General features: G+C 45.0%; 1 protein-coding gene across 1 annotated transcript in view; it reads left to right on the top strand.

Annotated features, from left to right (window-relative positions):
• The window catches only part of Arhgap31 (Rho GTPase activating protein 31), a 115,419-nt gene that overhangs the window by 88,819 nt on the left and 11,166 nt on the right, over nucleotides 1-15,434 (top strand). The window contains exons 5-10 of the mRNA XM_031363872.1: nucleotides 839-946; nucleotides 1,562-1,704; nucleotides 4,145-4,343; nucleotides 7,055-7,179; nucleotides 12,964-13,026; nucleotides 14,488-15,036. Coding sequence (XP_031219732.1) covers nucleotides 839-946; nucleotides 1,562-1,704; nucleotides 4,145-4,343; nucleotides 7,055-7,179; nucleotides 12,964-13,026; nucleotides 14,488-15,036 — 1,187 coding nt within the window. The remainder of the gene's footprint in view (nucleotides 1-838; nucleotides 947-1,561; nucleotides 1,705-4,144; nucleotides 4,344-7,054; nucleotides 7,180-12,963; nucleotides 13,027-14,487; nucleotides 15,037-15,434) is intronic.

Below are 15,434 nucleotides of genomic sequence, written 5' to 3'. Positions count from 1 at the left end.
ATATATATATATATATATATATATATAAACATTGGAAACCCAGGTTTCCAAACCTTAAAGCTGGGGGTGACTATGACTTGTGTACTCCTTAAGATTATCCCAGACATTGTCTCCATCCTTTCTATTCACACAGACCATCGTGAATGGGACTAACTTTCCCAAGGGTTAGCAGAATGTGATGTATTCATAAGGAATTCCCTAAAGTCAACAAGTGTTCGGTTGTGAGATGGGCCTGTTGACGAGAACCCAGTTAACCTGTAGCTAGACAGCTATCCTCTAAGAACCATGATGAGAACCTATTTGAGGACTGTAGGAAAGAAGCAAGTTGTCACTAAGAGCTCAAGACCTGTGGTCTGTGATTCTGTCACTGTCCCTGGACCTGCAGTTTTATCTGACATCTTACAGTGCTGACGTCTGTCCCTATCCTGAGTCAGTGGCCCTGGAGTCAAGGAAGCTACCTTCACCAATCTTTTTTTTTTTTTTTTTTTTTTTTTTTTTTTTTTTTTTTTTTTTTTTTTTTTTTTTTTTTTTTGGTTTTTTGAGACAGGGTTTCTCTGTGTTTTCCTGGCTGTCCTGGAGCTCACTCTGTAGACCAGGCTGGCCTCGAACTCAGAAATCCGCCTGCCTCTGCCTCCCAAGTGCTGGGATTAAAGGCGTGCGTCACCACCGCCCGGCCTACCTTCATCAATCTTGATCTGTCCCCAGTGTTCCTTCAAAGTTCATATTACAGAGACTCCTTCATCCCAGTTTGGTTTATGACCTTCACGTGGCTGACTTCACATAGGCACTGGCATTTCTTACTTTGCCAAAAATCAATCAGGCACATGAACTCTTTCAGGACCTTGGAATACCTGATTCGACACCTGGCCCACATCGCCTCATTCAGCAGCAAGACCAACATGCACGCTAGGAACCTGGCCCTGGTGTGGGCCCCAAACCTCCTCAGGTAACTACTACCCCATGGGCTCAGAGCCAACCCACACGCAGAAGCAAAGCCTGGGCGCTTCAGAGATAAAGTCCTGGCAAGACATGGCTGAGTGATCTTTTTATAGCGTATATAACTTAAAACTGCCATTGAGGTCTTAAGCTCTTGGCCTGCTCGCTTGGAAACTCTGATTCCAAAGGCATTTGTTGGCTGATTACCCCAGTGTGGGTCTGTACGTCACTATGTCTTGAAAAGGCTTTTGGGGGGCTCTGAAGTCCATTGTCTTTTCTTCATGGTGGTGGGGCGATGGATGGCTATGACTTGAACCAGCTGCTTCATGGGGATCACAAACAATGACTTGACCCATGGGACAACTGGGTAAAGACGGGAGGGAATCCCATGAAGTCAAAAGAAGCCAGATCTGTACATTGATGGGCAGTGTTTAGAGTCCTACAACACAGACCATAGAACAGTGATCCAGTCTATCCAGTGAGGTGGGCTTCATCACCATTGGACGATTCTCTCTGATTGGTCATGAAAAGTTAAAGCCTGTGGCCTGTACAAAAAGCTCACGGGCCATCCCTGCTACCTCCTGTTGTGAGGCAGACTCACTCTGAATGTGTCTCTTCTTTGTAGGAGTAAGAAAATCGAAGCCACTATTTGCAATGGAGATGCGGCATTTCTGGCAGTCCGGGTCCAGCAGGTAGTGATTGAGTTCATACTGAATCACGCTGATCAGATCTTCAACGGCGGTGCTCCAGGGGCTCTGCAGCAGAATGGTAATGGCTCCCGCCCCCTGGCACATTCCCTGCAAATGTAGCTTCCCTTATCGCCCTAACAGTAGAGCCCCCAAATAAGGGAGTATGGAAATACAAAGCTGGGAAAGTAGGCGTCCCAGGTCAGGCTTGGCTACAAAGAGAGCCTGAGGCCAGCCTGTAATGATAAGTGAGGGAAGGTTTGGGTTTAATTCCGATTGAGTATTGTATTCCGTGCTGATCGCCGTGTGTTGATATCTGTGGTACTTCACCATTGTGGGGGTGCAGACTCCAGCCACTATGACAGTATTAGATATGTATCTGTATGATACAGTGATTGGTGCACTAGCCTGCAGATTTAGCATGTTTCTGATCGGGTGCATACATGGCCTCTCCCTGGAATGTGGTAGGCAATGTTCCCTTTCTAGTGAGCTCTTTATCATGTAAAGGTATGGGCAACATTTTTTTCTCCTTTGATTTCCCTCCGGTTTTCACTAGAGCCCGTGGTTTTTAGAAGAGTCTTATGTGCCCCCCCCCGAAGTTGTTGGTGAACAGAGGCCGTATGTCCACACTCACATGTAGATCCAGAACGAATTCTCTCGAATTCTCTATGGGACCATTTCCTGAGTACTTTATCCTGCCCTGTGTCGGGCAGGAAACATACAAAAAAAAAAAAAGAATGCATTTATTTGTATGAGTGTGGCTCATAACATCAGAGCAGATCCTGGGAATGAACTTATTTGTGGTGTTTTGCCTTCTATGTTTATTTCTATGAGCTTCATTTATAAAACATCAGAAATCTGGTCAATCAGAATTGCCCCAGTGACCACTGGTTTTTCCGAGTGGTTTCCCAACGTGTCTGTCACTGGTGGTCACCTGATGATGGGCTTGTGGAGACACAGATTACTGGGCTCCTTCCCCAAACTTTCTGATCTTAAAACAGTCTAGAGTGCGCTTCTAAGAAGTTCTCCTCTGATGTCGAAGCCGTTCATGAGAGCGCACACAGGGAGAGTGTCCTAGTTTGCCTTCTCTTGCTGTAATAAACACCACAACCACAAGCAGCTTGAGGGAGTGGGGTTTACTTCGTCTTACAGCTTACTAGCCTTCATGAAGGGAAGTCGGGGAAGGAACTCAAGGCAGGAACCTGCAAGCAGCAACTGAAGTAGAGACAACTGGAGGGGGGTTGTTTATTGGCTTGCTCCTCACGGCTATCTCAGCTTGACTTCTTGTACCCAAAAGCAACTACCTAGGGGTGGTACCATCCACCACAGGCTGGGCCTTCCCACATCAATCGCCAGTTAAGAGAGTGCCCCAGATACTAGGTGCTACTACAGAGGTTGCTCAGTGGTTTGAAGTACTTGCTGCTCTTCCAAAGGACTGGATTGGTTTCTAGCAGGCCACAACTGCCTGTAACTCCAGCTCCAGGACACCTGATACCTTCTTCTGGGCTCTGAGGGCACCTGAACACACACATGGCTACACTCACACACACACACATATATCACACACGCACATATATATTATATTATATTGTACTGTATTAAATTATATTATATTATATTATATTAATCTGGAGAATAAAATGTCCCCAGAACAAGGCACGGTGGCACACACCTCTAGTCATAGCACTGCAGAGGTGAATGCAGGAGGATCGTGAGTTCGAACTCATCCTTGGTTACACAGAAAATTCAAAGCCAGTCTGGGTTGCATGAGACCTTTTCTCAAAATCAAAAACAAACAAACAAAAAAAAATTTCTCCAGATGTTGCCAAATATCCTCTGGTAGAATAAGGAGATTATGCCTCAGGCTAAGAACCATTGGCAGAGAAGGAAGAGCTTTGTACATTAATCATTCCTTCATCACTGCTGTCCTAAAAGGAATGCCACAGAGGAGGCAGAACTGACTATAATCCAAACACTACAAGTACATAGTGAGGAAAGCGCCACCTCTCTCTGAGGGAATAATGCAGTATATTAGTGATCTGTCCCTACAGAGACAAAAGCCTGGGAAAAGTAGACTCCACCCACCCATGGCCTTCGAGCCATGCTCCTCAGTCATGGTTGTGAGGGGCAGCCTCCTACTTCATCTTATCTGAGTTAAACCAAACTCTTACCTGACCAAAGCCCTTCGCAGAGTTTTTAGGATTAAAGAACCATTGCTGGAACTCTAGATCATGGTAAGTGTTCAATAAATATTTGTGGAATGAATGAATGAGTATATCAACAGTCACCCCATGGAAAGTACAGAAAGCAATGACTTCCTGGTGCCCCTCAATGTCCTCCACCCACCGTGGGCAGGAAAACTGACGGTTTCCTGTGTACAACCTCTGCCCCAGACTTCTGAAGCCAGAGCTGGCACACAGCCTCTTGCCAAGGAGTCCAAGTGGGAGGGCTATAGACGAGAGACCTGAGTAGCTGAGGGCTTGGGTATGCTCCCAAGCCAAACTCTTTTCTTTGATTTACAGAAAGCCGTATTATCACAAAGAGCCTGACCTTGCCGGCCCTGTCCCTGCCCATGAAGTTGGTAAGCCTGGAGGAGGCTCAGGCCCGAAGCTTGGCGACAAACCACCCTGCTCGGAAGGAGAGACGGGAGAACAGCCTGCCCGAGATCGTCCCTCCCATGGGCACCCCCTTCCACACAGTCCTTGAGTTACCAGACAACAAGTAATTGCCATTCTTACAGAACTCTGAAGGATGGGGGTGGGGGACAAGGAAGGGATACAAAGGAGTGAGGTGTCCAGTCTCAGGGCCATGAGGGATGACGGTATGGGCTGGGGCGCAGCCCAGGTTGGGTACGAAGAAATGTTAGCGTCTCCGCTATTTTCACCATCCTCAATAGGGATGGCTTCCTCCACTGCCCCAGACTTACTGTGACCCAGGTGAGTTATGAGTCTCTTCTCCCATGGAGTAAACAAAACAGACCTGGAGTTTATAAATGAGTTGCCAATGAGTGCCTGCCTCCTTCCCCATGACCTCCACCCCCACAGACACTGCAAAAGGCAAGGAAATTAGCCTATGCCAAAGTACAAGTTGACAAATGGGGCTGCTCTTGTCAGAGGGTCCTTGCTGGCAGCACTTGGGGATGACATTTCTTTTTTTAGATTTATTTATTTTATGTGTTTGAGTACACTGTAGCTGTACAGATGGCCATCATGTGGCTGCTGGGAATTGAACTCAGGATGGCCCCACTTGCTCTGGTCCCACTCACTCTGCCCTGCTCGGTTCGGGCCCCGCTTGCTCCGGCCAGGGATGACCCCGCATGCCCCACACACACACATACACTCCTTTCTGTGTCTGTCTGTATACACATGTGTATGTGTTCATGTGGACATGCGTGCGTGGGTTTATAGGAGGCCAGGGGGCAAGTTGTTCCTCAGGAGCTAACCACCTTTAAAAAACAAAAACACAAAACAGATGGTCTATCACTGGCCTGAGGCTTGTAGAATAGCCGAGCTAGCTAATCCTTTGTCTTCCAGGCACTGGGATTGCTTTGCTTGAGATATCAATCCAACTCGGGTCTTCATGCTAAGTGGCAAGCACTTTATTGACGGAATCATCTCCCTAGTCTTCCTCCCCTCTAAAACAGATCATCATTAGTACCCACAGGGTAGATTCTTTCCTTATTTCTTCTTCCACTACACCCTTAGTCTCTACCCACTCCCTTGCCCCACCATGGAAGATGGCCAGGGCCGAAGCAAGAGTCCTAACCCTTGAGCAGGTATCGGTGAAGGCACCTTTTCATTGGATGATGCCATCCCTTCTGTTTAGTAATTGACTCCTGTCCCCAAGACAGCAAGCTGTTTAGAGAGGAAGATGTCTGCTGCCCTGAATAACTAGAGGAGGCCCGTGATGGGGATGGCATGTCTCGACTTCCCTGGGGAAGGTTCCCTGGCTGTAGTTCTGAAGAAAGGGGTCTTTGCATTAACATGTTTGATCACCCAGGGCATCCCCAGACAGGCTAAAGTCAGGGACCACTTAGATTTTAGAGGGAAACTTCTAGAAATATCAGAGTCATTGATGACTCTGTTTCCTAGAGCGAACGGATTGTACCCTCTTAGAACTAAACACACTGCACCTCTCCCTCTAAAGAGAGAGTCTCCATATAGAATAAGACTCCTTCCCAGGGATGAAGGGTAGGTACTTCAGAGAAACCATCTCCTTCATTCTCTCTGCTTTCAGCCACAGCACTATACTAGCTTAATACATGCAACTCCATCTGATACACATCAAGGCTAAGTCCTTAGGCTATCAAGCCAAGTCTAATAGAAACTAACAAGTATGCAGACTTGTCTCCAACTGATTGTAAGCATGCAAAGGTGAGAGACCCAGTGTTTGATGAGAGACCTATAGAGAAAAGGCTCCTTGTGAGCCAGTCTGGCTGGATGGATCTGAAACAGGAGTTGCCTCTGTGGTGCCCCCTGGTGGTACCAGGTTCTCATGAGCCAGCCCAATGCTATGCCATGACCTTCATCCCCATCCCATAGCCAAGCAGCCTGTAAAAGGCTGGGCAAGAGGCATGCGGGGGCCTTATGCATTTCTTTACAATGACCACTGAGGACAGCTGGCAAGCCACAGCTTTCCTCGGCAGCACCAACACAGACACTTTCACTGGTTTTATCTGTCTTACTGTGTTACTTATACATGTCCTAGCCATATGGCCACCGGGCAGAAAGACAGACCTGAGGTCTGTAGTCTTAAATGTTTAAAAAGGTCTATAGTGTTAAATGTTTAAAAAGTCTATGGTCTTAATCTTTTTGTTTGTTTGTTTGTTTGTTTGTTTGAGGCAGGTCCCTCTACATAGCCCTGGTTGTTCTAAAACTCACTCTGTAGACCAGGCTGGCCTCAAACTCAGAGATCCCACCTGCCTCTGCTCCCCTAGTGCTAGAGTTAAAGGTGTGTGCCACCACTTCTGGCTTGATTACTTCTCTTTTTTAACAAATTCAGCATGTATGAAGAGCCAGGACTGGAATGCTTCATAGACGTTCTGCCAGATTTTAGAACTGTGTGTTTGCTTGTGAGCTCTGACTGTCCCACTGGCCACTGTCTCTGTTTGCCTCCCACCCTGCCTCTGACAGATGACAAACTTTGGTTGTAGTTCTGAGGAAAAGGGTCTTTGCATTAACGTGTTTGATGACCCAGGGCATCCCCAGACAGGCTAATGTCAGGTACAACTTGGATTTTAGAGGGAAACTTCTAGAAATATCAGAGTCCTTCATGACTGAAACTACAGTTATAATGTTCTTTTTCAGTACATCGAGGCAGAGATGATCATGAGTTCAAGCCAGCCTGGTCTACTTATGACCCTGTCTCAAAACAGAACACTGCCTTGAAATGGCGTGCTCCACTGACGTGTGTGTATGGTTTGGTTGTTTTAGGAGAAAGCTTTCCAGCAAATCAAAGAAGTGGAAATCAATATTCAACTTGGGGCGTTCAGGATCAGACTCGAAGTCCAAGCTGAGCAGAAATGGGAGTGTATTCGTGAGAGGCCAGAGGCTGTCAGGTGAGAATCAGCACCATGCTTGCCGTGTGCTTGTGTGTCCTTAGCCCATTTTCACATTTGATCACTGCAAGTTAACTGGGCCAGAAAGGAAACTTTCAGATTCACTTGAGCTTTGTTTTTTTAAGATGATGATGAAGAAAAAGATGATGATGATGATGATGTTTTACTTACAAATGTTTTGTCAATGTCTATACTGTCCATAAAACCCCCTAATGCTAACATCTTTCATAACTGATATCAAAAACAAAAATATAATTTTAATACTATTAACTGATTTGTATGTCTTAAAATTCATACTTAACCAGTTGTCCCACTAAGGCCATTTTTCTGGTTCAAGCCCAAACCTGGAATTCATATTTCATTTGGTTGTCATTGGTCCTCAGTGTCCTCCAAGGGGGGACTGTTCTTCAGTTTCTCTGAACCTGTTCAGTTTGAGACATGGTTGCTCACTAAACAATTCTGGTTAGACTGGATGACCAGAAACCCCCACCCCTCAAAAGACACACATGCACACATGCACACACACCACACACACATACACAATCTGTCTCTACCTCCCTGCCACATGCACATGCGTGCTGCTAGTCTTGGCTTTTATGTGGATGCTGGGAATCCAAACTCAGGCCTTCATGTTACAGAAGAAGCACTTTACCTATTGAGCCATTTCCCAAGCCCCCTTGGGGCATTTTAAAAATTGATTAACTGTGAGTCGTATTGGGAGTTTTTTGGGTTGGCAGCAGAGAGAAAGACATGTTTAAGCACGTTTAGAAAGCTCAACAGATCAGAAGGGATAAGAAAAAAAATGAGGTAGTCAGTGAACACAGATGCATAAACTTTGAACCAAATTCCAGACACTGGTTTCAATTTAAGTTTGTTTTATATCAAAATAAACTCCTGAGCAGAGGAAGCAATGAGGCTAGAGGCTGTACCTCTGAGTTCATCAGACTGAACCAAGACAACAAAGATTACCAGAGGACTCTAGAGTGAGAGTTGAGGATGAAGCTCAGCAGAGTTCTTATCTGGTATGCAGAAGTCCCAAGGTTCAACACTACAGTATTGCACAACTTGGCATGGTAGCACAAGCCTGGAATCTCAACACTTAAGAGGTAGAGACAGGAGAATCAGGATTTTTTTTTGGTTCTTTTATTTTATTGTAGAATATGATTTTAATATTTTCAACTGTTGCTATTCAACAAGCAGAATGGTGTTTTAAGATATACTTTGTTGTTATGTCTCCCTTTTTCTTTCTGATTTTATTATTTTGGATAGTGTCTCTGTGCCCTCTGGTTAGTCTGGCTAAGCATTTATCTATCTTGTTGATTTTTCTCAAAGAACCAGCTGCTGGTTTTGTTGATTCTTTGTATAGTTCTTATTGTTCTATTTGGTTTGATTATTCCCTGCCATCTACTCCTCTTGGGTGTATTTGCTTCTTTCTGTTCTTGAGTTTTCAGGTGTGCTGTCAAGCTGCTAGTATAAGCTCTCTTCAGTTTCTTTTTGGAGGCACCTAGAGCTGTGAGGTTTCTTCCTACCACTGCTTTCATTGTGTCCCATAAGTTTTTGGTATGATGTGTCTTTATTTCATTACATTCTAAAAATCCTTTAATTTCTTTCTTTATTTCTTCCTTGGCCAAGTTATTATTGAGTAGAGTATTGTTCAGCTTCCTGTGTATATGTGCTTTCTGTTGTTTTTGTTGGTATTTAAGACCAGCCTTAGCCCGTGGTGATCTGATAGGGTGCATGGGATTATTTCAATCTTCTTGTATCTGTCGAGGCCTATTTTATGACCAATAATATGGTCAGTTTTGGAGAAGGTACCATGAAGTACTGAGAAGAAGGTATATTCTTTTGTTTTAGGGTGAAATGTTCTATAAAATATGTTAGATCCATTTGCTTCATAACTTCTGTTAGTTTCACTGTATCTCTGTTTAGTTTCTGTTTCCATGATCTGTTCATTGCTGTGAGTGGGGTATTGAAGTCTCCCACTATTATTGTGTGGGATGTGATGTGTGCGTTGAGCTTTAGTAAAGTTTCTTTAATGAATGTGGGTGCCCTTGCATTTGGAGAATAGATGTTCAGAATTGAGAGTTCCTTCTGGTAGATTTTTCCTTTGACCAATATGAAGTGTCCTTCCTTACCATTTTTTTAATAACTTTGGGTTGAGAGTTGATTTTATTCGATATTAGAATGGCCACTCCAGCTTGTTTCTTGGGACCATTTGCTTGGAAAATTGTTTGCTAACCTTTTACTCTGAGGTAGTGCCTGCCTTTGTCACTGAGGTGCGTTTCCTGTATGCAGCAAAATGCTGGGTCCTGTTTACATATCCAGTCTGTTAGTCTATGTCTTTTGGGGGAAATTGAGTACGATGATGTTAAGAGATGTTAAGAAATAGTGATTGTTGTTCCCTATTGTTATTGATGTTGTTTTTATGTTTGTGGCTATCTTCCTTTGGGTTTGTTGAAAAATTACATTCTTGCTTCTTCTAGGGTATAGTTTTGCTCCTTATGTTGGTGTTTTCCATCTATTATCCTCTGTAGGGCTGGATTTATGGAAAAATATTGTGTACATTTGGTTTTGTCATGGAATATCTTGGTTTCTCCGTCCGTGGTAATTTAGAGTTTTGCTGGGTATGGTAGCCTGAGAATCAGGATCTTAAGGTCATCCTCAGCTATATAGTGAGTTCAAAGACAGCCTGCTTTACATGAGATTCTATTTTTTAAAAAAAGTAGGAGTTGTAGGGGGCACCCCCAGGAGGCCAGATCAACACCTCAGGCAAAAATATCGTCTAAATATAAGCTGGAGCCAACAGATCCTAAGCATTTAGTTACTGCAGAGAGAAGATACCTTGGGGTGACTGGGGGCTTTTGATGAAAGCCTTAGAGCTTGAATGGCTAGAGGGGGCTGATTCAGGGTTATAATGAAATTACTTGAACCCTGCCCCTTAACACATGGAGACCAGAGTCCAGAGATGGAGAGACATGGGAAACAAAGACAAAGCACATCTCAGAATACCCAGATGGAGGGACTTCGGCCAGGCAGCTTTGTTTTTTCCTCCCCCACTCCCTGAGGCAGCCTTGAGATAATAAATCAGTTTATGATCCTGTACAAACAGAAGCTCCCAGAGGGTAAAACTCTTGGCATGCTATTGAAAGTGAGGAGGCTGAAGGCACTCGGTGCCTTTATTGAGCGTGAGTGAAGCCATGGTCCATCCTCCTTCCAAGTGAACCACAGAGAATTCCCAAGCACAGGAGGCTAAGGGTCTAAGTCCGAACTTCTTAGAAGAGGAGAGTTTAGACTAAGAAGAGAAAGAGGGAGAATTTTTTAAAGAGGAATGAAAACAGGCATGAGTTATTTCCCAGTTTGAGTTAGTGCCAACTCTGACTGCTTCTTGTGGAACAAGTTCCCTTCTTCCCCCGTAATCTCTAGCTGATCCTAACAGTCATAAGCAGTATGTGTTGTTTTGTTTTGTTTTGTTTTGTGAGACAGTTCTTCACCATGTAGCCCCTAGCAGGTCTGGAACCCACTATATGCTTTTATTGGGGGGCGGGAGAGGTCGAGACAGGGTTTCTCTGTATAGCCCTGGCTGTCCTGGAACTCACTCTGTAGACCAGGCTGGCCTCGAACTCAGAAATCCACCTGCCTCTGCCTTCCAAGTGCTGGGATTAAAGGCATGTGCCACCACTGCCCAGCCTATGTGCTATTTTTGCTTGAGTATTTATTCTAGTTTTTAAAAAAGATTTATTTATTTATTTTTATTTATGTGAGCACACTGTAGCTGTACAGATGGTTGTGAGCCTTCATGTGGTTGTTGGGAACTGAATTTTTAGGACCTCTGCTCACTCTGGTCAACCCCACTCACTCAGTCCCTGCTTGCTCTGGCCCAAAGATTTATTTATTGTTATACATAAGTACACTGTAGCTGACTTCAGACACACCAGAAGAGGGCATCAGATCTCATTACAGTTGTTTGTGAGCCACCATGTGGTTGCTGGGGGTTGAACTCATGACCTTTGGAAGAGCAGTCAGTGCTCTTACCTGCTGAGCCATCTTGTCAGCCCTTTTATTCTAGTTTTTACTTGAATATTTATTCCAGTTTAGAACAACACAATTACCTCATAGTCATTTCTCATTTAATCTTAAGAACTCTATTGTCTTTTATACATGAAAAAGGTATAATCTAATGAGTGTGGTGGTATATGCCTTTAATCCCAGCGCTCAGAAGGCAGAGGTAGACAGATGTCTGAGGCCAGTCTGGTCTACAGAGCTACACAGAGAAACCCTGTCTTAAAAAATCAAACACACACACAGAGGAGGGGAGAGAGAAAGAGGAAGAGGAAGGAAGAAAGGAAGGAGAAGGGAGGGAGGGAAGGAGGGGGAGAGAGAAAGAGAGACAGAGAGAGAGAGAGAGATCTAAGAAAGGCTGCACATCTGAAGCTACACAGACACAAACTGGCAGAGGTGAGACTCAAACCTGGATCTAAATCCAGATTTGCCTTAATGGTGTTAGTCTTATACTCCTTAGTGTCTACGTTCTCTAGTTCCTCCTATCAACCTTGCCCTGGAAAGAATATCTGTCCCAATCCTGCTTCCTTTGCTGCGAGAGAGTCCCTGAGGCTGTGTAACTTATGAAGAATAGTAGTTCATAGTTCTATAGGTAGTCTAAGAGCACAGCCATGCTGGCATCTCCTTGACTTCTGGTGAGATTCTTGTGCAGCTTCAGTGTGGGGCAGAAGAAGAATGGAGACACATAAGGGGGAATAGAGAAAGAGGGGCAGACTCTCCCGCTGCTCTCCAATCCCATCAAGAAAGTCATTAAGCTCTTTGTGAAGCCTCTGCCCCTGGAGCCCAACTCCTCCCAACCCTGATGTACTGAAGAGCTAAGCTTCCAACCTATGGATATCTTTGGATCAAACTCAAGAACTTAACTCATTCAAACTTACACTTTCCCCAAGCCTCATCTATGGTAGCCTACAATGGCACATAAAGTATACCAGGTGCATAGTCTGTGTTCAAACAGACTCAGGTTTGGTAGAGATCTGGTCATTGGTGAGGTTGGTGGGTGAAATTACATGAAGGACAAACAGTCTAAAAGTTCCACGGAGCATAGCCCCTGGAGAAAAGCTGATGGTGACAGTTCAGGCCTTCTCCCTTGATGTCCCAGGTTCCTGGTGCTGCTAGATATGATTGCAGCCGACAATCCTGCCCTCCAATCTACCACATAAGACAGGTTCACAAGGTTCCATAGAGTCTACCCCATAAATTCATCTTGAGTACTTTCTAAAAATTATTTTTATGATTTTATTGCTTTGTGTGCATTGATATTTGCCTAAATGTATGTTCATGCAGTGTCCTAGGAGGCCAGAAGAGGGCATCAGATCCCTTGGGACTGGAGTTATAGACAGTTATGAGATGCCATATGAGTGCTGGGAATCAAACCCAAGGTCTTTTGGAAGAGCAGAGCTCTTAACGACTAAGCTATTGGTCCAACTCCTTGAACACTCCTTGTACAGTTAAACTGGATTTCAAGACTTCTCATTTGACAAAATTGCAACTTACCTTTATTTGTAAAATGTTAATAAACCTATCTCTGCCCTCTTGTCATAAGGTTAGTCCCCATTAGGAGAGTAGAGATATGTAGAGTGGAGTCGGGGACAATTTTGTAAGGATATAATATATAACTACTTGAAAAAGTTTCCTGGAAATGTTTCTCATATACTTACAGCCTCTTGTTCTGAATGCTTCTTCTTACATTGCATTCATCAGCAATGTTTTTTTTCTTATCTCTAGTGGAAAAGGCTACTATCCGACCAGCTAAAAGCATGGACTCACTGTGTTCAGTGCCTATGGAAGGTGAGTTGTTGTTGCTCTGTTTGCTGTGAAGAGATACAATGACCAAGACCACTTATAAAGGAAAGAGTTTAATTAAGGGCTTGCTTCCAGTTTCAGATAGTCCGTTAGGACAATGATGGGGAGCATGGTGGCCCTCAGGCATTGTACTGGAGAAGTTGCTGAGAGCTTTATATCCTGATTCACAGGCAGAAGAGAGAGGGGGATGAGAGAGAGAAAGAGAGAGAGAGAGAGAGAGAGAGAGAGAGAGAGAGAGAGAGAAAGGGAGGGAGGGAGAGAGAGAGAGAGAGAGAGAAAGGGAGGGAGGGAGGGAGGGAGGGAGAGAGAGAGAGAGAGAGAGAGAGAGAGAGAGAGAGAGAGAGAGATTGGACCTGTTGTGGGCTTTTGAAACCTCAAAACCCACCCTTAGTTACCTACCTCATCCAACAAGGCCACACTTCCTAATCCTTCCCAAACAGTTCCACCAACTAGGAACTAAGCGTATAAATACATGAGCTTATGGGGGTAGGGGAGGCAATTTTCTTTCAAACCATCACAGTGAGATTCTACAACTATTGCCCAGCCGCTTACCCTTCCTGGCTCATCCCCTGAAAAGTCTAGAACCTCTTCCTTTTTCTAGCCTTCCTTTAGCCACAGAGAAGTCCACAGAGACTTTTCACTCAAAATTGGACCACATTAAAGATCAGCAAGTGTAAAACTAAGACAGAGGGAACCTGGGCAGAAAGAAAGAGGTGAACCCTGGCTTATGCCAGGATGATTATATATCTGGAATCTGGGAGTTTCCTGGCCATGAGCTTCACAGTGCATCTCGTCATCATTTTGAACTGATGGGCTTGTTCATGCCAATAAACATTGACTGATGTTTTAGGGTCGCTATTGCTGTGACAAAAAGCAACTTGGGGAGGAAAGGGTTTATCTTACAACTTTCTCAGGAAAGGGGGTGGGGGGAGGAAGGAACCTGAAGCAGGTACCTGGAGGCAGAGGCCATGGAGGAATGCTGCTTACTGGCTTGCTCCTCAAGGCTTGCTTGCTCAGCCTGACTTCTTATGCAACCGAAGACCACCTGCCTAGAGTGGCACCACCCATACTGAGTTGGTCTCTCCCAAGTCAATCACTAAATTAAGAATATGCCCCACAGGCTTGCCTCTAGGCAGTCTGATGGAGGCATTTTCTCAATAGAGGTTCCCTTCCCCAAATGTGTCTACTTTATGTCAAAAACCAACCAGCATTAATTGGGAATCCACTAAGTAGTCCCTATTGGAATAGGTTACACATGAGTTGATACCCGTTGCCAAACAACTGGGACTTACATTTGTTCTAGAAGCTCTAGCCTTGGTGGACAATTGCTAGTATCTCTTCCATTTTTTTGTTAAACAACCATCAGGCCCAAATACAAGTTTCTGGGAAAGAGGCTCTGCAGTCTGTGCACACACAGGCCGCTAACCGCCGCTTGTTCTTCAACAGGGAAAGAAAACAAAGGGAATTTCAATCGAACAGTCACCACTGGGGGATTTTTCATTCCGGCCACAAAAATGCACGCAAGCAGCACCGGCAGTTCCTGTGACCTCAGCAAGGAGGGTGAATGGGGTCAGGAGGGGATGCCGGCCGGGGCTGAGGGGGGCTGTGAGGTAGGCGGTCAGATCCGGCCCCTACCTGAGCAGCTGAAGGTGTTCCGCCCTATCGGAGACCCTGAGAGCGAGCAGTCCGCCCCAAAACTTCTGGGGATGTTCTACACCTCCAGCGACAGTCCCTGCAAATCCGTCTTCACAAGCAGCCTGTTCCAGATGGAACCCTCACCCCGCCACCAGCGAAAGGCGCTCAACATCTCCGAGCCTTTCGCGGTGTCAGTGCCACTCCGTGTGTCCGCTGTCATCAGTACCAACAGCACGCCATGCAGGACACCCCCTAAAGAGCTACAGTCTCTCTCCAGCCTCGAAGAGTTTTCTTTCCAAGGTTCAGAGAGTGGAGGATGGCCAGAAGAAGAGAAGCCCCTGGGAACTGAGCCTTTTCCAGGTAAAACAGGAGCAGAAGGCGCTTCCTCCATTACAAGAGATAGTAACACAAGGTTTGATGGGACTTAAATAGCATTTGCAGGGCAGTGTGGTGAAGTAGTAGGGATGGTGGGCTCCAGGGCCAGAATTGCTGTTGCAAACCTTGCTCTGCCGTAGATTTTCACCGAGTTAATAACCTAAGCCTCAGCTTCTTAATTTATAAAATGCTGATGTCGATAACCGTGGCTTATTTGTAAATTTGTGTCAACATGTGGTTAATACATTCAAAGATCTCAGAGTACTGTCCAATATATAGTAAGTACTCAGTAAGTGTTAACTCACTGTTTTATTAGCATGCCCAGTGTCTTAGGGTTTCTGTTGCTGTGAAGTGACCCCATGACCAAAGCAACTCTTCTTAGA

Source organism: Mastomys coucha, unplaced genomic scaffold (assembly GCF_008632895.1).
Source record: "Mastomys coucha isolate ucsf_1 unplaced genomic scaffold, UCSF_Mcou_1 pScaffold12, whole genome shotgun sequence".
Taxonomy (NCBI): domain Eukaryota; kingdom Metazoa; phylum Chordata; class Mammalia; order Rodentia; family Muridae; genus Mastomys; species Mastomys coucha.
Note: the sequence above shows the minus strand (reverse complement) of the source record. Positions and strands in the feature narration are given on the sequence as shown.